A 24,602-nucleotide genomic window follows, 5' to 3' on the forward strand; every position below is an offset into this window, starting at 1 on the left:
ATGTTATTTTGAAATGAGGCTGGAAAAAGAGCATAGGTGTGCCTTGGGCCATCACCTTGGGCCCAGCTCTCCTACCACTCTGAGAATGGAGCCAAATTATTTGGAATGACCCTGGTGACAGCACTGTGCAAGTCCGTGTTTGGAGATTCTAGAAGTCTTTACAAAAACCTTTTACTGAGCTGTGGTAGTATTGCACTCTGTGACCAGGTTTCATACAAAACCCCCGCAGGGTGTAAGCATTCATGGTTTTATGAGACAGAAAGGGAACGGGTGGCTCGTCCCTGCTCGCAGCACAAATTGTTGGCAGTGGGTGGGCTCCAGCCATGCTAATGTTGCTCTGCTGGCACCACAGCACTGCATCCTTTGGTGAAGCTGAGGTGTTAGCACCAGAAAGGCCTCACCTGTGCTTCTGAGTAGTGGCACAGAGTTCAAAATACTGGCAGTAGGCGTGTCTAAAATTTAGGCACATGTACTGGTATTTCTTCTGCTTAGGTGACACGGCCTTTGACAAACTGGCGAAAGCTTACGCGACCTGGTCTTTCTCCCTAGGCTGTAGGTATGGCCTCCCCGTTCCCACGCCACCCAAGGGCGAGCACTAGGATGCTGCAACACGTTCACCTTCCTCATATGCAGCACAAGACGCATCTTGCAATCGTGTGGCCTAACAGACTCTGGCAGTTAGCATGCTGAAATTTGAAAACAGTTTTTTGTATTAGGCTCATGGTTTTGCAGCTAACGTGCCATTCTTTAGCCAAGTCCTGACATCAGCCTTGGTGAAATTTGTCTCTGGGAGCAGCTGTTTGCAGCTCAGTGACTGCCCCTTCCCCTGCCAAGAGCAGAAGCAGCGGACAATCCACTTCAAGCTCACCATCTCCCACTCAGGGATGAACTGTTTTCATCGGTCTGTCATACTCAATATTTTCAGGCAGAGAAACTGAAATAATGCTTTCCCCAGAAACGAACCATTTTCCTTTCATGGGTGTTGACATCTTTGGCTGCTGAGATCTCCGTACCTGCCCCTGCATGACTGTCTGACAGTACAGGGGCAAAAAGCACTTTAGTGCTCAGACAACATGGGGCTGTCTTGCCTGCCAGAATGTCAACCACATTTCCAAAAGCCTCTCAAATCTATCTTGTGACTGTTGCGTGTCTTCAGTGCTGCCAGCATCTGGTTTTGGAGCGGAGGAGCAGAGCCAGGAGTCTCAGAAGACAATGAAAGGAAACTGGTCTGCAACCTTGAATGAACTTGGTTTCAAAGAAGTGTTCATACATCCACGGAGGATCCATCCAGCTGAATCAGACTGACTGGTTTTATCAGGGAAATAACAGAGAGGGCGAGGAATAGAGGGTGACTGTAATGGCTGGGAAAAGGAACAGCTCGAACTACAATGACTTTGTTAAGGAACCAGAATGTGGGTATGATTTTCAGACATTAACAAGAAAATTATTTATATGACATTACTTGCACTACAGATGCTGGGGTAGGACACATCCCCCCCATCCCTGTAGTAGCCACATACTAAGAAAGCTTAATCCTGTTGAATTAATCAAACACCCAAGGTGGCTCTGGCTACTGAAAGAGTTGCTACTGTGTAAACCCTTAGAATCCATCGTATTATCTCTAAGCTGCTGGGAAAGTCTTAGCATAATACACCTAGATTAACAAAGTATAGGGCATATCCTGAGACAAACAAAGAACCAGAACGTTCCCCAGCATGCACTGAGAAAATGTGTTCAGTGCTGCAGTTGGTAGAAAAGTCAGCCATTGCAAGGGGTAAAGTTGGAGGCAGCTCTTGTACAGGGAAGGATGCTCTATAAGGCTATTTTAGGTAGATTTAAAACTCAGCAATTTAAACCCACAGAAAATGCAAGAAGAAAATTAATCTTTTCTATATTCTGAGGACGTACAGCCACTGTAGACTGTACATCTCACCAATAAAATGTTAAAATGGATTCCTGCCCTGCCTTTGGACACCACACAACAGTCAGGAAATAGTTTCTCAGTTTTGTTCTCTGCTTTGATTTCTGGGACACACGTGCATGAGAATATGTTGGTAGAAACTGCCCTTCATCCCATCCCTGTTTTAGCTCTTAGCAAGTTTGTTTACACCTTTTTGCTATTTGTCAGTAATTCCCATCCTGGTGACCCAGCAAGCATTCGAGCAAAATATCGAGAAAGTCCTCTAGCTATCGCAATACCTCAGTGACCCCAATCCTCATACTATCTGGAAAAACATAATCTCTCACTACTGCTGTGGGAAGCATCTAGTCTGATTCCCACTGTGCAGACGAAGAAGGCACATGGGGAAAAGGGGCTAGATCTCACTAGAAGGTAGAAATGCGAAGCCTGGATTTACAATTGCAATACAAATGGTCTCTGTTCAGCTGCTGCCCAAATCTGGAGGTATTGCTCACTAGGCTTTTCCCTGTTGCACCTAAGCCTTCTCTGCACACCTACACTTCTGCTTCGGGGCAGGCCTGGACCGGGCCATTGAAACATCTGGACACCTTGTCCCCTGTGAGAGTCCCCATCGGGGCCCGAGCAAGCCCCTCGCAAACAGCCCGCATCACCGGGGGCTGCAAACCTCACCCCGTGTACAAAGAGCGGCACGAACCAGCAAGACTGGCTGCTTGCTTTGCAAAGCCTCTGGGTGGGTTTGCCACACATTTGCTCCCTACGAGCCTAATTGCCTAAAATACCTTCACGTAAGGAGAGTAACACAAGTTCAACGCGTCATCCCTCCTCAGGGGATCCCCACCTCCCAGCGCGACACCCTAACCAGCGGGAAACCTGATAGGCTGCGCCAGGGAACATCTTCCCAGCCTCACTCCATCTGTCGCCCTGAAATAAAAATAAGCACGCAAGCAATAGGAGAGAAAGCATGAACCCATATCCTTGTGGTTTAGGCAATCAGTTTGCAGAAGGAATGCTGCATTTCAGTCCCTGATTTTTTAGGGGACTGAATTTTTAGATATTTTTTAGGTATTTTCTATTAAGTAGTCAAAGGATAAAATAGAGAACAAAGCCTCAGGGTGGGAAACAGGCCCTAGGATGCCTCTCTCGGCACACCAACCATTAGGTTGGCCCTTACACTTGCTCTCCCTCAGTTGTCCGCTCCATAGTGGCACAGCTTCAAGGAGAGGAGCCTCCCTCCTCCACCACCGCAGGCTCACACTGTGGTTAGGGCACTCTGTGGCGGGTGGGAGCCTGAATCTTCAGTCTGAGGAAGACACCGGACCCAAGCCTCCGGAGTGATGGGTATTTTAAACAATAGGCCACTTTACAAAACATAGCTGTTGGTCTTTTGGCAGCTAAAGAAAAGAACAAGTCCTAGTTAGTCCTCGCTAGAAACAGATGTTGGCACTTTTCCTTGAGTGGAGCGAGGCTCTGGTTTGCCAGCTGCAGGCAGGTGTGTATGTGCTGAGCAGGGACAGGACGGTAAGACCTACATCTCTCACCACTGCTTCCTAGCAGCTCCTCACTCACTCACCAGCACACAGACATTTTTGGTCACCAGATGTCCACCTTCCCGTGTCCCGTGCAGGGAGAGTGGGGACCTAGCTCTAGGTCTTGGATTCCTTCTGGGTGGCTGGCACCTCTGAGCTAGGTGCTGCAGGGAAGGCAACTGCGTTGGTTGTTGTCTCCAGCCAGAAGCGATTTGCCTGCGGTCCTCGGGGAGGTCGTGGCAGAGCAGAGAACTGAGCCCAGCTCTGTCACGTCCCAGTTTGAGTGCCGCAGTCATCCTACAACTGTTTCAAACCTTTTCCCAGACCATTCCCCCCCAGTTCCTTAATTGCTGTCGTGGCTTTTTGTATGAACCCTGTGGCTTTCGTTACACAGATTTGCCTAAAACCAAGGACTACTTTAAACCTCAGAGTTAAGAAAGCATTTTATACCTTCTTTATTATTAAGCACATTCAAACATCACCACCATCATTTTGATGAAGAATTTCTCTCTTTCTACTTCTTACTTGATTTGGGCATAACTTCTAATCTGTGGTACTAAACCACAGCATCCTGCTTACTGCCACAGAGAAAATAAAATGCCTTCTTCGGGGAAGCAAGAAAGCAGTTAATTTACCCCAGCAATAAACAGATTGTGTTTTTTAAGTATCCTGATTCCAGCTGAGTATTTGTTTACATTTGTAGGTGTACAGTCGGGATGCTAATAGTTCCCAGTGGGCTTTCAGACGGTCTTCTGAGAGACCAACTTTTCGTGCAACCAAAATAAGAAGGAAACTAAAATACAGCTTTATTACAGAAGTTGATTTTGCACATGATAGCTTCCAGAAACACCACCCACACACTAGAAGCAACGCTGCAGATTCTTCTAATGATATATTTCATACCTTTTAAAACTCGTGCAGAGTGTCCACAACCAAGAAAGGGAAAGCAGGACTCCAGCCCGGCTCAGACACTGCCAGAGCAGCCAGAGCTGCGTTCCAGCCGCACAGCCACATTCTTCCCCACTGACATGACTCCAAAGGCTGCAGAGATGCAGGATAAAACCAAAAAAGCTTTAACTGGGCTTCCAGCATGACTTATCTTCATTATCACCAGTAACTCAAATCCCTGTTACTCCCATACCACTCCAAGACTGCCACCTAAGGAGCTTTTTTCTGCTTCTGAGCTTCTTACGCAGCAATTCAAGCACACAGGCACACAGAGACTCTGGTGCTACTCCCGTAATAGTCCAGCTCTGCTGCCTGCACCGAATTTGCATAGAAAGAGTCACGGGGCTGCCATTTTGAGTGTCCTGGACAGTCTTATCAAATAAAGAAGTAAAACAACCTTACAAGTGAACATTGTATTCAAAGTTGTAAGATGTGCTTGCCCCAGCTACAGCTCCCCATTTTTCCTTTTTTAACCACAGTTAGCTTTGTTAAGCTGTCACATGACTCCATTTTCTTACCAAAAAGCATTCCCATCAGTTGCCTTGCAGCAAAAGCCAAGAGCACCCTGGGCTGCATTAGGCAGAGCGTTGCTGGGAGGTCAAGGGAGGTGACCCTTCCCCTCTGCTCCGCACTGGTGAGGCCATGCCTGGAGCGTTGTGTCCTCTGCAGGGCTCCCCAGTACAAAAGAGACACGGAGCGAGTCTAACACAGGGCCACAAAGACGATTGCTGGACTGGAGCATCTCTCATGTAAGGGGAGGCTGAGAGAGCTGGGACTGTTCAGCCTGGAGAAGGCAGAATGTGTGTCAACACCTGATGGGAGGCAATCAAGAGAAGGGAGCCAGATACTTCTCAATAGCACCCACTGACAATTAAAACCCGTGGAATTTCGTCTAAACACAAGAAAACACTTTTTTACTGTAAGGATGGTCAAACACTGGATCGGGTTGTCCAGAGAGGTTGTGAAGCCTCCATGTGTGGCAACATTAAAAAGCTGGCAGGACACTGTCCTGGGCAACCTTGGGGGGTTGGACCAGATGATCTCAAGGGGTCCCTTCCAACCTAAATGATTCCGTTTATTATGGATGTTGAATGTCAGGTTATCCCCACCCTAAATAATTAGAGGGCAAGAAATTGGAATGATGCTTGAGTTTAACATACTATGTCATAAATGTAACTTAGATAGTTACTCCAAGCTAAATCAGGAAATCCAGACACGATGCTATCAGAGGAGGGGGAAAAAATGGGCAAAACAAACTGTAGCTATATTGTAAGCATATGGATGGTGAAGATTTAACAAGCTATGCTACACTAAAGAAACGGATAACAATTTTTATCGCGATCATCATACTGCGAACCGTCATTGAATGACGCTGCAAGAACGCCATAAAATGAGTGCATCTCGGACACGGATAAACCCGAAAAGCCGTGCATATAGGTGCATATACGTGCATATACGATGCACGGCCAACCTGCTCCTGCCTAGCACCTCCACGTAAGCCTGTACCTTCACTGGCCGCTTTCTCCCACCCAAGGTTTCCCCCTGGTGTCAGCGACAGTAACAGGACCGCGGTTCTACCCAAAACAGCGTAACTCTGCGCGCCGGGGAGGGGGGGGGAGGGGGGGAGGGGGGGAGGGGGGGGAGGGGGGGGGGGGAGGAGGAGGAGGAGGAGGAGGAGGAGGAGGAGGAGGAGGAGGAGGAGGAGGAGGAGATGGGAGGGAAGGAGGGAGCGGCCTGCCCGGCCCCAGCGCCTACATCTCCCAGCGTGCAGCGGTGCCGCCCCGCGAGGGGCGCGGCCGGGGGCCGCCGCGGGGCACGCTGGGAGTTGGAGTCGGGCGTTGGCGGCTGCGCAGCATCCGTTGGGGGCGCGCGGCGGTGTCGGTCTCTCGTAGGAACAAGGCAGCCATTGCCGCCGCCGCCGGGAAGAGCGGTTTCCTCACGGCCCGCAGGACTCAGCGCTCGGCGACGGTGAGCGGCTGCCCCTCCTCGGCTCGCTCGGTGGCGGGAGGGCCGGGGGAGGGTCGGGCGTCGAGTTGCGAGCGGGCTTCTTGCAGCCGGGCGCTGCTGCGGGGCGGGGACGGGCCCGGCCTTTCTTGTGGCGGCGCCGGGCCGAGGCGGGGGGAAGCGGCTGTGGGAGGCCTCGCTGGCGCCGCGCAGCGTCGCCGGCCCCGGCGCTCGGCGAGGGGCCGCTGGGCAAGGGAGGCGCGGGGGGAGCAGGCCGCGGAGGACGCCGCGCTTCCCCGCGGCTTCGCGGAGCGGAGGGGAGGGCTGATCCCGGCTGCTCTGCTCGGAGGGATCGCTGGGAGCCGTCGGGGCCTGAAGGCGAGCGTAAAGCTCTCGCGTCCGCCGCGGAGAGCCGGAGGGGCGGTCGCCGCTGTGGGGGCCGACGCCTCGGTGGCGGTGAACCCACGGAAAGGGCCCTGCTGCCTCGGGGACGGCCCTGTCCCGTCTCGGCTTCTCAAAAAGGCGAACAAGCAGATGGGCTTTTGCTGCCGTCCCACGCTTCCCGGGTGATCTGAGGCCGGCACGTTTGATCTTGTGAGCCACTAGCGAGCAAAGGCGGTTGCATTGTGCTGGGAACAACGTGTGAAGCTCCGCGACTCGCGGGTGTCGATGCAGATCGCAAACCCGTTGTGCTCCCTCATGTTTGATTAAATAACGCGTGGACAGATAGTTTGGATGTCTTTCGCTGTGGTGCTTTCTCAGACAGGCAATTCCGTCCACCCCTGTTCGTTTCCTTCTGTGATTCTTCTCCCCACCTTGTTTTCCTAGAACTAAGAACTAAAAGTGTTGAACAGCAGTTATGCCGTCGTTTTAATCTGCCAAATCTATGTTGTTCCCAAAATGAGTGCTGTTGCCAGAGTGACTGTTCTTACGTTTTAAAGCACATAGTTACGTAAGTCTGTCCTTCCTCTGCGAAGGCCTGTCTTTCCCTTAATACCCACTGCTGGCCTTGCCAGTGTTTGTGTGGTAAGGGTGCATCAGGAAAACAGTCTGTCGGAGGACTAGCTGCTCTGCGAGGGAGCTGAGTCAGACCTCTGAGCTGGATTTCCATGGGAGCATAAAAATGCAAGTGTGGGCACAAAGGAGGGAATGGTTACAAAGGGCAACATAGGCCCTTGTAGGAGAAGCACAAAACTCTTCACGTGAAAGCAATTAAATAGCTATCACCTTGGGTCGTGGTTCGGGGACAGTTCAGGCTAATCTAAGTAGTCACGCTTCTACCCCTTGCCCCATACGAAGCCCTATATACCCTGTCTTCCAAAGCTCTGGCACTTCTCTGATGGCACGGTGAGCCCAGCCCGAGTAAAGAAGCAAATCAATAGCAACCTAGTGGGAGTTAACACAGAAGGTAAATCACGCTAATTCAAAATACTGCATCCAAATTGTCTTGAACTACTTCCGCAGCTAACGTGATATGTTGTCTGTTTACTCTGTCTGCTTTATGGCCCGGTATTGTACTGTCAGATCACATTGTATTTCCACTCCTTAGGGCTTGGATTCTTTGTTTTTTGTATGACAGCAGGCTGAGCCAAATAATTAATATTTTCCAGTCACAAGAACTTAAAAATTTCTAAATCACATGAACTGAAAAAGTGACATACTCAAGGTAAACAATGGAGCTTCCCTAAAATATCTCAAATTATGTATTCTGGACCAGTAGGTAGGTTTGAAAATCTGAATGTCTGGAATAGCCTTTGGTTTTGCCATTGTTGAAATCTCATAATAACAAAATGTTTCTTCTTCTTAACTTGATAGACTGTTAAAATAAGATACCTTATTGTTAGTGCAAATCAAAATAATTAGATTACTACCATTTATCTTTTGGATGCTAATATAACTTTCATTGCAGCAGTGCTTTCAGGTGAAAGCAAAAGTTTGAGAATGTTTTATGTCGTTATTCCGATGATTAGCGCAACAGTTTTGTTGGGTTTTGTTTGTTTGGTGGCTTTTTTTTTTAACTGCTCTTAGCCCAGCAAATTTATCTTGGAGCTTATAGGGTGGGTTTTTTAATGCTCTGTGGTACCAAAGCCTTATTAGTCCAGCAACAAACAAAAACATTATTTCGGATACAAGAAGTCTTAAGTTATATGACTAAAAAGGATAAAGCAGGGAGTTCTGTGTAGGTTCTGCTAGAAGTCAGTAAGACAGGATTTTCTCACTTGTCTGGCTATAGAGAAGAATTGGGTTTTTAACATATGTACCTGGAGAACGATAAAATCAAATCCCATTTAACCAAAATTTCTGAGAGGTAAAAGTGATCTTGAATCACCCTGTTTTAGGTTTGTTAATCTGATAAACAGTGCTGTTTTCCTTCTTAGCATCAACCTTAAGATGAGTGGCTGCCGTGTCTTTGTTGGACACTTAAGCTCACGCGCTCGGGAACGGGATGTGGAGAAATTCTTCAAAGGATATGGACGCATACGAGAAATCCATCTTAAAAATGGATTTGGATTTGTGGTAAGTAATACCTTATTTTCCTTTCTCTTGGTTGCAGGTACTAGCCTTGCTAGGCTGACGTCAAGGAAAGGAAGATGCTTAAGGGAATAATAGTTCCAATGGGAAATGGAAAATAGTAATACACATCTTAGACTGCTTTTTAGATACTGGGATTACAGTTTTACCCGCTTTTGGCCAGATTTTGCTCAAAATCTTGGTAATATTCTAGCTACATTAAATGCATTGTCTGATCATAGTCTTCCATGGATTTAAATTTTATGCGTTATTTCTGAAGACAGTTTAGTATCCTGTTATGACATTACAAAACTTGACAAAGTCTTGACCTGGGAAAAAGTTTATACAGAGTCACTTATGTTCCTCTCTCACTCCTTCTAGTCTGCTTGGGCATATCTCTGAGTAATGGGCTGACATAAAAGCTAAGACAACAGGTGTAATAGGTGCTTGCTGTCGGATTTAAGCAGCGCAGCTTTTAACTCTTGCGCAGCTAAAGCTAGGCATATTCACTACCGATATATGTGTCTGTCAGAGTGTTAAATGAAATGCACAGTTCATTGGATCTTTGTTTCCTACCACTGCTTTCTAGAGCTCTATGCTCATCAACTGTTGTCCAAATTTTTACAGCTTTACAGGTTCCCAAGCTGGCTCAGGATCTGCCTGTTTCTTAACTATTATCTGCTGAGAACTGAGAATTAGCTGTTCTGCAGCACTGAGTTCAAACTGGAAAGGTTGATACTGCCCTCGCTCTATGGCAGGCTTACATGGCATTCGTTCTGCCAAGATCAATCCCTTGGGTGAAGCTATGGGAAAAGAACAAAAAAACAGGCTTTGCCTACTTCAGTTTCATATGAGTATTACTTCTCGACTCCTACATGTGCCGGTTCCTGATTGCCCTGCAGTATGAGCTACTTCTTGTTGACTGCCAGTAGGTAAACACCTGCCTTTACCTCTTTAGACCGGAGGTAAACGGTGGATCTAGACGTGAGCCTGCGTTTATTTACTGCATCGTTTCCAGTTGCTGCTATTTCTCAATCGCCTTTCCCCGAGCGTTCCTCTTCTCTTCTTGGGCTGGGCTGTTGACTCATTCAGGAAAAACTTCTGTTCAACTCCTGTACATGAGTCAGCCAACCATCCTTCCTCTCTTCACCAGTTCCTAGGCAGAAGCATTTGCTTTTCAAAGCTCACTAATAAGCTTGAATAATAGTCCCATAACTCTGTCTAAAAAATTTAGTTGTTCTCATGATGAAGAATTTTTTCCTTACATCTGAACAAAACTTTCCCCGCCTTTGCCTGTCATCCCATCACTGTGCACCCACATGAGGAAAGCACTTCCATCATCGCTGTAACTGTGTTTTAGGTATTGGAAGACTCTGACTAGATCCCCTTTGAGCTGCCTTTTCTTCAGGCTGAACAAACACGGCGCTCTCAACCTTTCTTTGTTCTCCAACCTTCTGATCAGTTTTGGTGGCCTTCTGCTGGTCCCACTCCAATTTTTCAATGTCTGTCTTGAGCTGGAGGGGCCAAAACTGTACACGGTGTTCGAGGTGTGGCCTAACAAATGCCAGGTTGGGTGGAATAATCCCATCCTTTGGTCTGCTGGCTGTACTCTTACTGACGCAGCCCAGGATGCGGTTTGCTTTCATTGCAGCAAGGCCACGCTGCTGACTCAAGCTTAGCGGACTCTCCACAAGGATTTCCGTGTCCTTTTCAGCAGAGCTAGACTCCAGCCACTGAGACCCCAGCCTTTTCTGCTGCTTGGGATTATTCTATTCCAGGTGCAGGACTTGAGATTTATCTTTTGTTAGAACTTGGGATTCTTGCTGGCCTAATCTTTCAGCCTATCGAGGTCTCTCTGTGTGGTGTTTTTTTCTTCTGGAATATCTATTTCTGCTCCCATTTTGGTGTCAGCCGCAAAATTGGTGAGGGTGTGCTTGGTCCTGTCATCCAGATCATTTATATATATATAGAATAGTATTGTGCTCTATGGTACCTCACTTGTGATGGGCTGTCAGTTCATCTTTGGTTTCGGTTGTTTAAAATCTGTATTTGTAAAACCTCTTACAAAAGTAAGATCTTTGTAACTCGAGTGTTACTTAATTTTCCTTTGTGCACTTCTTCCGTGTAGTAGGTATACACATATATATTTTATCCTTATTCACACAAACCATTGACCAAGTCTGAGACTAAGGTTGGAACTAGCCGCACCTAGACTTCTCTCTGAGAAGGAGTTTAGAAAGCAAGGGGGTGTATTCTGAACCTCGTGACTCAATAGGAGGGTCCTCCTTATCCCCTGCATACACAATCTCTCTGTGAATCGTTCCAACTCAGTGTAACTTAATTTTCCTTTATGCACTTCCATGTAGTAATAGAGTGAACCTTGCCATCTTCAAATCTTTAACTCAGTCGCTGTTTTCATCAATTTTGTCTAATCACTTTGTTAATCACTGATGATTGGGCGCTATTAAAATAGCACAATCAAATCCTGCGATTTGCCACAAGTAAATTCTAAACTGCTACTAAATCAAACTGTGTAAAGTCACTCATTCATGACAAATTAACATAATTAGCAGGATTCACAAACCTGCATTCGTGACAATTACAAAAGAAAGAGGTTTTACAAATACAGATTTTGAACAAGGGAAGCCAAAGATGAACTGACAGCCCATCACAAGTGATTCTGATTGAACATTGTTGTAGTGTTAAAAGCATGTTTCATTGTGCTTGACGGAAGTCATTGCTTGATCTTTGAAACTGATTAAATTTACTTAAATTCTGTAGATTTCAGTGCAGAATGTTTTCAAACTTCACACCATAAAGCTAGTATATAAAGCTAGATAGACTTGCAGGCATTGTTTGTTAGAAACTAGCTGAAATCATGGGAGTTGTAGGTGCTAACTATTGATACTCTTTAAATGCTGGGCCTAAATTAATTTTCTCAAGATAATCTTTGCATCATCATAGAATCATAGAATCGTTTAGGGTGGAAAAGACCTTTAAGATCATCAGGTCCAGTTGTTAACCTGACACTACCAAGTGTGATGTTTCACTTGGTAGTGAAACAGATTGCAGTGCAGAGAGGGGATGATTGCTTAAGCCAGTATTGCTTCTGAAAAGCTGTTTGTAGTTATGCAAATGGTTTCTTCAACTTGAGAAGCTTCTTCTCTGTTGTTCATTGCTCTCAAGCTGCAGTTCCACATTTTTTTTTTTCTCCATCCACACTGTTGGTTCAAGCAGTCCCTACCCAGCTGCTTGTTCTCACTGCTTGCGTTCTTTCCTTTCTCCCCTTGCCTCACGTGGTGTTACCTCAGTTGTTCAGCCACATAATGAACCTACCTGGGAAGCTGATCTAGTTGAAAAATAACACTGTCTTTTTCACCCCACCTCCTGCACAAAGTGTGCTGTTTTTCATCTGGATAGGTTTCTTGACCTAGTTTCCTGCAGAGCTGTACAAACAGCTTTGCCAAGAAACAGTGGGCTGGATAGCGGGCAGAGGCTACTCGGGCTGACTAAAGCAGCATTGCTGCCAAAAGCGAAGCGACAGATGCCGTTGCAACAGTATATGGAATTGCATATTACAGCTGATCCAGACCCACAGGTGGCCAGTGGGGCTGAAGACGGGCTTATGTTTCTTACTCTTCTTACACAGGCACCTTTTTGCCAGACTAGTGAGCTGAATTAGCTCAGAAAAAAATTAGAAGGGCTTTTTTTCTGGTTCAGTCTTCCTTTGCCAATTCAGTAAGAATTGAATCAGTCCCAGAACTCTTAAGCGGGTTTTGGGAGTGCACAGCTCTCCTGCTTTTGGTTGCAGTTGATCAGCTCGTGCTGTTATATAGGATTTCCCTGTATGTAGGGCTGTGTTGCAAACAGTATGCCATGAAGTAATCCCCCCACCTTTCTCCTAAAAAGTATTTTAGATATTTCTGTAATAAACCAGGTCATGTAATTAATTTATTTTATATAGGTCCTGAAAATAGTTACACTGAAACAACTGAGGGAGGCAAAAGGAGTTTGCAGGGGGGAGGGAGAAGAAATGGTCATGAATGGGAACATACTGGCTTTTCAGTCATAAATGTACTAGGAATCCACATCCTTGTTCAAAGTTCTGGCTGATACTTGCTGCAGAAATGTAAAATTTATAAAGAAAACATGTTTTCTAGCATTTGAATATACTATGAGGGAAAACACTTTTTTATTCCTGTTTTCTTTCTAGGAATTTGAAGACCACAGGGATGCCGATGACGCAATTTATGAACTAAATGGTAAAGAGTTGTGTGATGAAAGGTAAGCTTGATACCATAATCTCCTTTGAACAGCAAAAGTGCTTTGCATCCAAATACAGTGCATTAGCTTGTCCTCTGACACCCGTTTCTTGTGGTTCTGGGGGGGGGATACACCTTCCATAGCTTTAGATAAAGAGGTTCATTGGGATCCTGGCTACAGCCTTACATAAGGCAAAGATAGTTTGGGACTGGCAGAGGGGTGGTTTGGAGCAGGGCTGACTGTTTTCTCCACTTGCATTTATTTCTTCTTCAAAGCTAACTCAAAGTCCTGTCACTAGAAATATTTAGTAAAAGTGAATTGAATTTATCTGTTACTTATCTGTCTGTTAACTTCAGAAAATAAGTTGATGATAGCCTCTCATGATTTGGAGTGTTGCCCTTCAGTTTGCAACAATGCAGACTATGGTCGTATATTACAGTAATTTTTATTTTGATTGTGGAAGTTGGGTTTAGGTCATTAGGTTGTTTTTACTTATATTGGTACTCTTTTCCCTCTGTGATTACTCTTGGGCTCTGGTTGAGCAAATTTAATTGTTTCAATCTGAATTACAGACCCATGACAATTTTCATGAAAGTCTGAGAGAGATGAATGAGACAACAGAATACCACTGTTCTGGCTCTTTAAGAAATGCCAGTGACTGTTATAAATCATTGCTTGCAAGGGCAAGATAATTCTTGTTTGTGCACACGTGCTGCCAGTTGCGAAAGATTTAAGTCAGCGTAACTGACTTAATTTAACTTTACTTAAAGTTTGTGTTTTATTTTTTGTTTGCTTGTTTTGTTTTGTTCCTGTCATAAGGGTTACAATTGAGCATGCTCGAGCCCGAAGAGGAAGGGGCAGATTCGCACAACGGTTCAGTTATTACCAGTCGCAGAGTGGATCTAGGTAGGTGGTCTGGACTTGTTGCCTACAAACAGAGTAACTGAAGAACTGTACTGAAATACTGTTTGCTTCTTGTGGTTGGAGTTAGGGATCCAGCTCTGTTTCCTTGTATAGCTTCACGAAAGAAGTTTTATGTTCTCAAACCTTGGAGGTCCATTACTATTATGCACCTCCTCTGGCTGAGGAGAATGCGGATTTGAAAGCAGTTTAACTGGCTCGCAGAGGTTCACAAACCTATTATGAAATGCTCCCTCTCCATGTTGTAGGCACTACATTGGTCTTGCTTGCTACTGTTGTGGAAATGATGTGAAGGAGTAGTGCTGCAATTGGATTGGCTGTTTTTAACACTAAATCAAGAAAAATGCCAGAGCCGCTCTATTGAGGGTTTTGTCATTAAACTGAGCTTACAGTCTGAGTAGAATTATTGTAGAGCAATAGTTCAAGGTATTTACCGTCTAACCAAGCTTTCACATTTCCAGTTGTATGGTTATCAAAGTGCTTACTTCAGCACAGCATACAAAAGGAACTGTATTTGAGAAACAGCGCTAGGGCACAAGATACTAGCATGTGCAGAAGTGTTTAAATACCAGCTGACTGTGTTTGCTGACCGAGCAGATGCCTTGCTGAAGGAGAGCCTCTGTCCGACAATGGAATCTGAAGAACAGGACATAGCTTGTATCTAGAATACCGGTAGTGGACATACAGTATTTGTGGAGTTGTTCACTTTCAGTGATTTGAGCCAGTGGTGAACCTTGTGCCAACTTGCAGTGGAGTTTGTGAAAGTTCTTCAGATTTGCATATATTCCACCAAACAACTACACATTACATCTTTGTACTTTATATCTGCTTGTGTGAAGTAAATATGTATGCAATAATTTACTCTGCAGAAACATTTATAGTTGTGGACTAAGGAGAGTAGAGTTTGGAAGAAAGATGAAGACTTAACTGACGTAAACCTCTGCGTTTGTTTCAAAGTCAGAATTGCTGCCAGTTACAAACCAGTGTCTGGAACATCTAATTTGCATATGCAAGTATGCTAATTAGATTATTTTTTCTTTAGTGGCAGTAACCTTGATGCGGTATAATTGGTCCGAGGTCCAGGCTTAAAGTGGACTTTTAAAGTAGGAAGTGTGATTGAAGGTCGTGGGCATCTGACGTTGTAGTCATGTTCATGACGTCAGACTGCCGATGCCAGACAGGAAGAGACTGCGGTTTGCAATAATGGAAAAATGAGACTCAGCCTGCCAGTTTTGGGACTCTGGGACCTCTCTTTAAATGCCCGGAAGATCTGGATGTTCTGAAAAAAATTGGGACACTTTGAGGTATGCACTGAAATGAAATTGCCTATGCTTCAGTGTACAAATCAATACGCACATTTAGGATTATGTTTCTATGCGAGGAGAAGATGAGAATAATTTTCTCTAAGGTCAGTGTTCTTGATTCTTGAATCTTTTTGTGGTAATACAAAGTAGTGCCATTGTTAGAATCCTGCATTACTTGCCAAAAGGCTGGCATACGTTTTTCCATAGTTCTCAGATCCCTTTGTATTCAGAATGACTAGGATTGGGAACAGAAATGACCTGCAAAGGCAGTATTCTTTCCAGATGTCTTACTCTTCTGTATGAACATTTTCAAGCCACAATTTCTTTTCTGAGAGGGTCTTTAATTTTTGGTCAAGTGAAAAACATCAGCTTTCATTCAGGAACTGTAAACTGCCACGGTTATTTCAGGGCAACCAGTTATCTAGCTCTTATTTTACTAAAATACGAATATTTCTACCCACAAAAGTATCTAATATAGATCATGGTGGCATTTATAAATATTAAAAAGTGATTTGGAATTTAGAAGCATGAGCTAAGATGCCTTTAAATTGTGCCTTCTATCTTCCTGTCACGAAGCAGAATTAATCCTTCCAACTAAAAAAAAAAAAAAAAAATAAAAATTGCCCTTTACATGAATATCCTCCAAAACTGTATGTGTGAGCCAAGCCTGTCAAGTACCAAAATTAAACTAATTCTCTTCACGTTATTTTTGTTCTACTAGGCAGTTATTTCAGTGTATCTAGAAAAAATGGCAGCTATATTGACTGCCTTGTTCTTCATCAAAATCCTTTTTAATCCCCTTGTAGCAGCTCTCTTCTTGTAGTGGACTGTTAAGTATATTCTTGACTAGGGAGAACCAAATCTGAAGTCCAGCGACAAGGGAAGTATTTAAATCTCTCAGCAAATTATAGAAAACATCAGATTTCTTAAGTTCTAAATTCCTTACACTGGAGACTTTTTCCTTTTTTTTTTTTCCTCTGAACTCTTCTAGCCGGTATGGACCTCCTGTTCGTACTGAACACAGGATCATAGTTGAAAACCTTTCATCCCGTATCAGCTGGCAGGTGAGTTAACATCTTATCTTCTTTTTTTACACCTTATTTTACTACCCTGTAAATAGACTGGTCTCAGCCTAATTTCTTAATAAAGCCATCATAAATATTTAACCTCAATAAAAAACAAGCAAAAAAGCTTCAGTGATTGCTAAAAATTAGCATTCAGGCACTTAAAGAAGTCTTTTGTTTCACAGCTGTGCAAATAGTTCTATAACTAAATTTTGTAGTTAGGAACTACTTGCTTACTTGTGTTTACCGACTGATAAAACTTTTGAAGACTCTAGATTGTTTCTAAATTATTAAACTATAGCATCCATTCAAACCATGTCATCCTTTTGTATTGTTACACCTGGAAGTGCATGCCTTTGTTTTGAGTGAAATTTATGGTCTTTTCTTATGTTTTGCAAACTATTTTTGTGACACAATGCATGATCAAGAAGTCTGGTAATATGTCATTAATAAAGGGAATCTTAAGCAAGCTGTGTAAAGTATGCTTGCTGTAGATATTTTTAAGAAAACCCAAACTTTCAGTAGTTGTCTTTTTGAAGCTTTCTTACCACCTTTCTTTTTTTTTTTTTTTATCCCTCGCTAATGTTTTGCTAATTTTTAGCTGGCTTTTAACAGAATAACCATACAGTCAATTCCTTTAGCTGTGTTCTGCATAGTATACAGTCTGCAGAAAGTTTACTTTTTAAGGGCATAGCAACAGACACTATTTACAAAAGGTGAGCGAATAGTGGAGTTTAGTCTTGTTCATTAACCTTTATATTCTCTGAATAAAGAGACTTTAATTAGCGTACTGAAAGATGCAGTAGAACACGTTGAATGTTCAAAGCCTTGGTCTTACAGCTAAATCCGCATGAGGAGGCTGTTTGGCTTGTCTGGAGCTCCACTGATGTGTTTCATTAAGAGCTTGGTTACAGTCCATGCAGATAAATGGTTGAACTAGGTTTGTTTATCTTCTGCATGACAGGTTCAAAAGGTTCATAATTGTACAGTTGTGTTAATTATTGAATAACTGAAAAAACAACTTAGGAGTTGATGTGATGAGCAAGTGGATTTCATCTAAATATCTGCTGGGTATGCTATGCGGTTATGTATATGAAGAGATTGTTATAAAACACAGCGCTTGGAAATGACAGCAGGGACCAGAGAAGTAAGCTAGAATGGAGTGTTAAGGAGAGTAAATCCTATAATGCTGCTTAGTGTTAAATTCATAACTTGACAAAAAATTAACGTTTCTGTAACTTTCTTGTGTATATTTATAATGGCTTTATGTGTACTGACCATCTTAGACTGAAGCCCACCCAATTCAGATTTCATGCTGACGAATCTTTAGGATTCTAATTAAATGTTTTAATGACTCTCTTAAGTATATGATAAGTTAGCATGAGAGACTTTACTTCTTGATACCTGTCTAAATAGAAATCATTTGAAGCTAACATCCATATGCAAGCCTCATTTAGTTTTGAAGCTGTACTGCTTTGATACTGGCTATAGTGTTTTAACTTCTTTTAACTATGCTACTTACACAACAGATTAAAATAGCTAATACATTAACAGTAGTGGCATTATTCTTCCTTTCTAATCCCTGAGCTTCTAGTAAGCACAATCGATATGGAACCTTGCTTTAAAACTTAGGTGCATAATTTCATCTTTGGGGTGTGTGTGTGTAAATCCCCATGCTTTGAGAACTTCTGTCTCCTTTAAAAGTTACTGTGTTGGGATATTTTAAAAAAACCACAAAACAAACCACAAATAAAATTTGTATTCAGATCAGTTTCCTCAAATTGTTGACTATACTGTTAATATATAATCTCATATCTAAGCAGTAGACAAACTGTCAGAATTCTCCTTATTTTAGCAAACATATATTTCTGCGTGTTCAGAGCTTTCCAACCACCCTCATTAGTTCTTCAGTATCTGTGAATTTTCAAGCAGTTGGGGAAAGTAGATCTGTGTTACATCAAGATGTAATTTTTAATATGTGTTTTTCCTATTTATGGTTGTCCTACACCTTATTTCCCTTTGCTGCTAAGGACAGCAGGGTATTCTTGTTGTGTTTAAGGTGAACCAGAACGGTAAACTTAGGATAAAATTTGACTCTTCCACTGGTTAAGTAAAACCAGATAACTTTAAAACATTCCCCTAATAATAGCAAATACTCTGTTGAGCTTTTATAGCACATGCGCACTTACTCTCTTTTTTAAGCAATAATGTTGGCATCTTAATCATGTTGACATTACTGTTAGAAATGGTATTTCATGATGATGATCCTTACGATTCAGTGTATATTGTGGCAAGTCTGTGGGGGCCTCAATTTTAAAGCCTAAAGTTACTGAATTAGAAAATAATTACGTAGATTAACATTTTCTAACTTCCTTTTGACTTACCAGTCCTGGTCTGGTTAAGCTCTCGTTGACTTGAGCAGAGCCAAAATTTCGTTCTCCATCTCTGAATTGGGGTAAACATACTGAGGTTGAAGTATTACTTTTAATGGTGCTGTAGGGCCAATTTTTCATTTGCTGTTAAGGTTTCTTTGTGTTAAGCACATGTGAAACAAAGAAAAATATCTACTAGTTTGCATATGCCAGTTTTTAAAATGAAACTATTGTATTTTAATTAAAAGGTTAGCTAAAACTAAGCCTTCTTACATTCTGTGGCAAATGTTCTAAAGTTTTTCTTGGCTTTTTGTTTCGTAGTCTTTTCTTCCTTAAGCATATTTCTAACCAAGTGCATTTTGAACCTCTTCTAACAACCTTGATTTGGTTAACCCTCATTTTTCTTGTGTCGAGGAAAAAGGACCAAAGATTTGGGGGTTTTCTAGCAGCTGAAATTCTAGGGTTTGGCCTGTTCTGAATTTTCCTTTTGGTTCCTATGACACTCCTGTTTTTTGGCGATCTAGATCTTGGTTTGCCTGGGTTTGATCTCGATTGGCTAGCACAGATCATCCTCGGGTTCTTTAGCCACTTCTGGAGACTATGTCCAGTGCTTTCAGGGCCTCTGGTACCTCCGTGAAGCATATTGCTATGAGCCATCACTCTGCCTTTCTCATGTAAGAGAGTTCCTCTTGGCCAGCTAGGTATTGGACAAGCAACTCTTTGCTTAAGGTACCTTCTTATATCATCTGCCACTTGTGGCATATTGCGGTAAGTAGTCTGGGATTATAAAATACCAGATACTGTTTGGTAAAAGTACTGCTTTAACTTATACAAATGTTTAGCTTTTTAGTGACCTTTTACATTATTTGTTTGTACTTTATCCTGTTGCTGAGCAAGTAATTTTACAGTGTCTGCATGTTTAGCCTCTATTAAGTTAAATACAAAGGCGTCTATTGACGTGGCACTGTAGTGTGACAGATATCCAAGTGAAATATAAGAAATTTTTTTCCCTTAGTAAAATTATTAATTATATAGTAATTACACCTTTTTGCTTTTAATTTTGCTGTGAAGTTGGGGGAGGTGAGCATATAGAATGAATTTGTCTACATATATTGGATTGTCATTTAACTGGGGTGTTAGTCATGACAATTTGCATTTAATACTACGTTGCTTTTCATCTGTTACAGTTCTGATTTCAGTGCATATGTTGGTATTTCAAGTATTGCATTGCGTTTTCATAACAGCTGATTTTGGGATGCAGGATTATTTTAAAAGCAGTATTTTATCCACTGTAGTTGTAAAGATGAGGGATCCTTTATGCAGCTCCTATTACATAGACTGTTTCAGAAACCTTTTCTAAATCATATGTCTTATGTATAAAAAAATACAAAAGCATTAAACAGTTTTAGCAGAGAAAGTTTGTGGGGGGGATTACTGCTAGCTGACTCATTTGTGTCCTGTTTAAGGCTAAAATGTTCACTTTTGCTGCAGGACTTAAAAGATGTCATGAGAAAGGCAGGGGAGGTCACCTATGTGGATGCACACAGAAACAACAGGAATGAAGGGTAAGTTCATTTTGCGTCTAAATCTGTGTGATAGCTGAAACTGTTAAAGGCAAGATTATCCTTGTTAATAGAAAAGAAATGAAGCATAAATCTATGGTGTGTCTTAGATGCTGAAATTTCTCCAATTTAAAGAAAAAAACAAAACCAAACAACCCAAGACACAAACAAACTGTCAGTAAGTAGGAGTTCAGAAGTGATATTGAACTCAGTCTCCACTCTACCATGAAAACAATGTGTCAAAGCAGAAAGGGAGGAGAGAACATCTTTTAACAGTTGAGTTCTGCTGTCTTTAACTTAGTTATTTATGTATAATCATTTATGATCTGACTCCTGAGGCTAAAATACCTCCTGTCTGTGGCTGGTTTGCACTGGTTCAGCAGTCAAAGTCATGAGAAATGAACAAAACCAATCTCCATAGGGAATACGTAGCTGCCTGCTCTGCATTCTTAATTCTGCAGACTACAAAGGTCCTGCAGACAAAGCAGGAGAGGGGGAAGTACGAGTAGAGTGCTTGTGCTGGCAAAACAGTGCTCTAGGGCCGCTGCAAGCAAATGCAACTTAGACTTTTTGTGAGGGGAAGACAAATTAAAAAAACAAAGCATTAAAAATCTGTTTAAGAGTTAAAAACTGTTAAAAATCTAAATAGGGCAGGAGAGTCTGCAAGTTTATTTTCCTTCTTGGACAGCTTTAGAGTGCAGTTTAGTGGAGGACTGAAAGATATTTCCTCAGCTGGTACAGGTTTGTGTAGCTTCCTAGATTTTCTCCTCACTGCAGATGAGAGTTCTAGTAATGTTTAAGACAACGTGAAAGGTATGGATGGCTAGGACTGTTAGTGTCATATTTTCCTGTTAACCAAGTTAAAAATTAGCTTTCAGAAGATAAAACATCAAGCTGTGATCAACAGACTGAAAAAGGCCCAAACTTGTTCTTGCTTTTTCAGTTTCTCTGAAACTTTCTCTTTTTTTCCTGATGGTATACAGGGTTGTGGAATTTGCATCTTACAGTGATATGAAGAGTGCACTGGAAAAATTGGATGGCACTGAGCTGAATGGACGCAGAATTAAACTGACTGAAGATCACAGAAGGCACAGGTATGTCACCTGACCTGATAAAACTCTGCTGAGGGCACGTATTTGGGTAGTATTGATGCCAAAGTTTTATTATCTAATTCTTTGGCCCCAAGCTAAGTATCACCGCACAGAACCACTTTCTAGCATTGTAAACAGATTTAGATAAGAACTAACTTGCTGAAAACAGGGTAAATAGAACACTTTTGGATGAGAGTAAGGACTTTTTTTTTTTTTAAAGCTAAAACTTGGTATTTAAATGAAAGGACTTTTTAAAAAAATATGAATTTTGGTATTAAAAGCGTTCTAATTTAATGGAAAGCTGCTTCACAGTCCTGTGAAATGTCTCTCAAACAGTTGTGAAAGCCAACCTTTTCATGAGAATAAAAATAGCTTGCTTGCATTATTCCCAAAGCAGTTCTGCCGTTTAGTCATTAAAAACCCATGTTAGCTGCAGCTCTTTCATTGCCTCTCTTTAAAAATAAATCCATTTCTTTTCATGAAAAAAGGGATGCATAACTAGAGAAGGTGTTAAACTCTCAGGCCTTAAAGTGTGCTGGTGTTCCATGCCTTTAGAAACTTTTTTTAGCATCTTGAAAGAAACCCTCATTTACATGGGCTTTTCTGGAGAGAATAAATACCACAGGTATTAATTTTCATTTCTGTTCTTTTCTTGGTAAATGGCTAAAAATTTGTTCTTTTCTTGGTAAATGGCTAAAAATTTGGTTGTCTCCTCCTGGCGGGGGTGGGGGGAAGGCATCTTTTATTAGGCTGTTCATATTTTGCCAAGCTAGCAGAGAATGTCAAGGCTAACAGTTCCTGCTAGCCTTGGCCTAAGAAGATATTGTTGTGATGGAGCATAACAGAAATCTAGCAGCACTGTGAAATAACTGAATGCTGTGCATAGCACATTCAGATGTTCAGATGGACGTGCTGTGCATACAAAGTAGTTGAGAATTTAAATTGAGTAGTTTCAAATTTAGTAGGAGGTGAGACTACAGCTTTTAATTGTGTTTCTCTAGAAGCAGATCTCGGTCAAGGAGTTACTCAAGATCTCGCAGCAGGTCCAGGTCTACAGGATCTTCCAGATCGGACAGCCGGTCCAGGTCAAGATCAAGGTCCAGGTCCAGGTCTCGCTCTCGATCCCGGTCCCGATCTCGATCCCGGTCTCGTTCTCGGAGTCGTACACCTAAAAAGAGTTACTCCCAGAAAAGCCACCGCTCCAGCTTGCTAGCTTCTTCCCCATCACCCTCTTCTTCTAAAAGAAAATCTCGTTCTAGGTCAAGCTCTGCTCATAGCCGTAGCTAACCTGCTCTTAGAGATGTATTAATGCATTTAATTTGATTCAAGTTTCTTGAAGACTTGAGACAAATTATACGTGAGAACTGGGAGGGGAAGAGTTAAGATGATGAAAGGGTAACCTCCTCTTACATTGCCAAAGTGCCTGTCATCAAATAGGCCATCTCTGTGAGGAGGGGCTATCAGCTTTCTCCTTTCAGTGAAGTCTGGAGTGGGAAGTCTTTTTTTTATTTTTTTCCCTGCTATTAGTAAACATTTCTATCATAGATATATTATGTACACATGATGCTGAGGTAACGGGATGAGACAATACGCTGCTTTCTCCCTCTCTTGCCCCCCACTTTCCCCTCCACCTCCAAGGCCTTTGACTTCCAAAATACTACGTTAGCTTTTGTCCTTGGTATTAAGTCCAAGAACAGGAAATATAGATTTTATTCCTTTAAAGTTCTGTGGCTACTTTTCTGTGTGAGAATGAATGGACCAGCTGAATTTAGTTTAGAGTTTTCCCGGTTGCTTGGCTTAACAGGCTGTTTTAAGTTCCAGCTTTAAATGACCTTGATAATATGCTTAATTTGCAGCAGACTTTCAGGAATACATACTGGGCAGTTGAATACTGCTCATTTGGATAATGAATCAGTACAATGTTAAGCAGTAATGAAAGCTGGAATTTCCTGTTAAAATGAGATGTACCATCCAGATGTCAGGATTATTGGGATTCCATTATAGTTTTCCAGTAATTCACTAGTATGTGGTACTGTATGTAGAGGCCTTATTTGACAGGTGACTCCATAAAACTGCACAGAAATGTCAATATGCATGTCCATGTTTTTGATGTTTATAAAAGTGACATAGCTTTCATACCCAAAAGTATGATACTGAATAATGTGTGTATGACTAGCAATAGTCTTGACGGAAAGGAAGGTTATTTTAGTAATGACAGCAGCAAAAAAATCCCAGGAAAAGGGTAGTCAGTTGTGACAGGAAAAGCTAATCATGTTAAAGCGTAAAGAGGATAATTTCTTCAAATCTCCTGAATGCACAGTTGTTTTGATTAATAGAAATTTCCACTGCAAATACTGTTTGTTCTTATAATTTGGAATTAGATTTTTTTTTAACTTCTGTATCGTTAAAGAAGGGAAACTTTTTTTGAAAAATATGTAAATTAATCCCAAAGTCTTATGTGTGTTTAAATGTACCATTCCTAATAAAATAAAACCTTTTTCTGGCTTACTTTGCAGTTTCGTTTAGTAATGTTACTGTTGCTGTTGTTCACTTAGTACAATCTTGCAAACATGATCAGAAGGAAATTTATTTGATGGTGTACCCATATGGAAGCAAGCAGAATGTAAACTAGAAACCAGTTATGACACTTAAGTAAGCAGATGCTGACGGACAGGAGGACAGGATAGGATTTTACTGTCATGGCTATCAGTGGCTGTTTGAATGGATGGCAAATAGTGTTTTTTCCGCAGTCCTTGCAGACAGGTTTGTGTGACGCCTCCTTGTGCACCAGTTCAACCAAAGAACCAGCAACCAAATGGCCATAGGCGTTGGAATCTTCCCATAGGTAAAATCATTTGTCACTTTTGAAATAATGGTTCCAGAGATTCTTACATTGCCCACGCTACTTCTGTGCATCTAAGCCTTCAAGGCCGACACCCTTTCTAGAGCAAGTTACTGCTAATCATGCTCTTTGCGTGTTTGGCTTGATGTGATCTGAATGTGCTAGCAGTTCAGAAAGAACACAAGGAACAAACAGCAATCACTTTGCAGAGGAATCTTAGTAGATACGGCTTTGTTGGGAAAGCTGGGGTATGCTCAGCTGTGTTAAATGTCAGTATTGCTTGCTTTGGTAAATCTCTTACGCTACCAAAACAACTCCCCCAAATGTCTGCTG

General features: G+C 42.3%; 1 protein-coding gene across 4 annotated transcripts; it reads left to right on the forward strand.

Annotated features, from left to right (window-relative positions):
* Positions 1-6,254: 6,254 nt before the first annotated feature.
* LOC104025378 (serine/arginine-rich splicing factor 5) lies at positions 6,255-23,935 on the forward strand. Of its 4 annotated transcripts, none has more exons than XM_075713246.1 (8): positions 6,255-6,363; positions 8,718-8,856; positions 13,064-13,134; positions 13,933-14,019; positions 16,330-16,402; positions 20,266-20,339; positions 21,320-21,430; positions 22,429-23,935. In XM_075713246.1, the coding sequence occupies exons 2-8, from the start codon at positions 8,731-8,733 to the stop codon at positions 22,712-22,714; spliced, it is 828 nt and encodes a 275-aa protein (XP_075569361.1). In that variant the 5' UTR covers positions 6,255-6,363; positions 8,718-8,730; the 3' UTR covers positions 22,715-23,935. The 4 variants fall into 4 exon arrangements, with proteins under 4 accessions (XP_075569361.1, XP_075569362.1, XP_075569363.1 ...); XM_075713247.1 differs by having other exon boundaries at positions 22,432-23,935; XM_075713248.1 differs by lacking the exons at positions 21,320-21,430; positions 22,429-23,935 and having other exon boundaries at positions 19,392-20,281.
* Positions 23,936-24,602: the final 667 nt, after the last annotated feature.

This window comes from Pelecanus crispus, chromosome 6 (assembly GCF_030463565.1).
Source record: "Pelecanus crispus isolate bPelCri1 chromosome 6, bPelCri1.pri, whole genome shotgun sequence".
NCBI classification, from domain to species: Eukaryota; Metazoa; Chordata; class Aves; order Pelecaniformes; family Pelecanidae; genus Pelecanus; species Pelecanus crispus.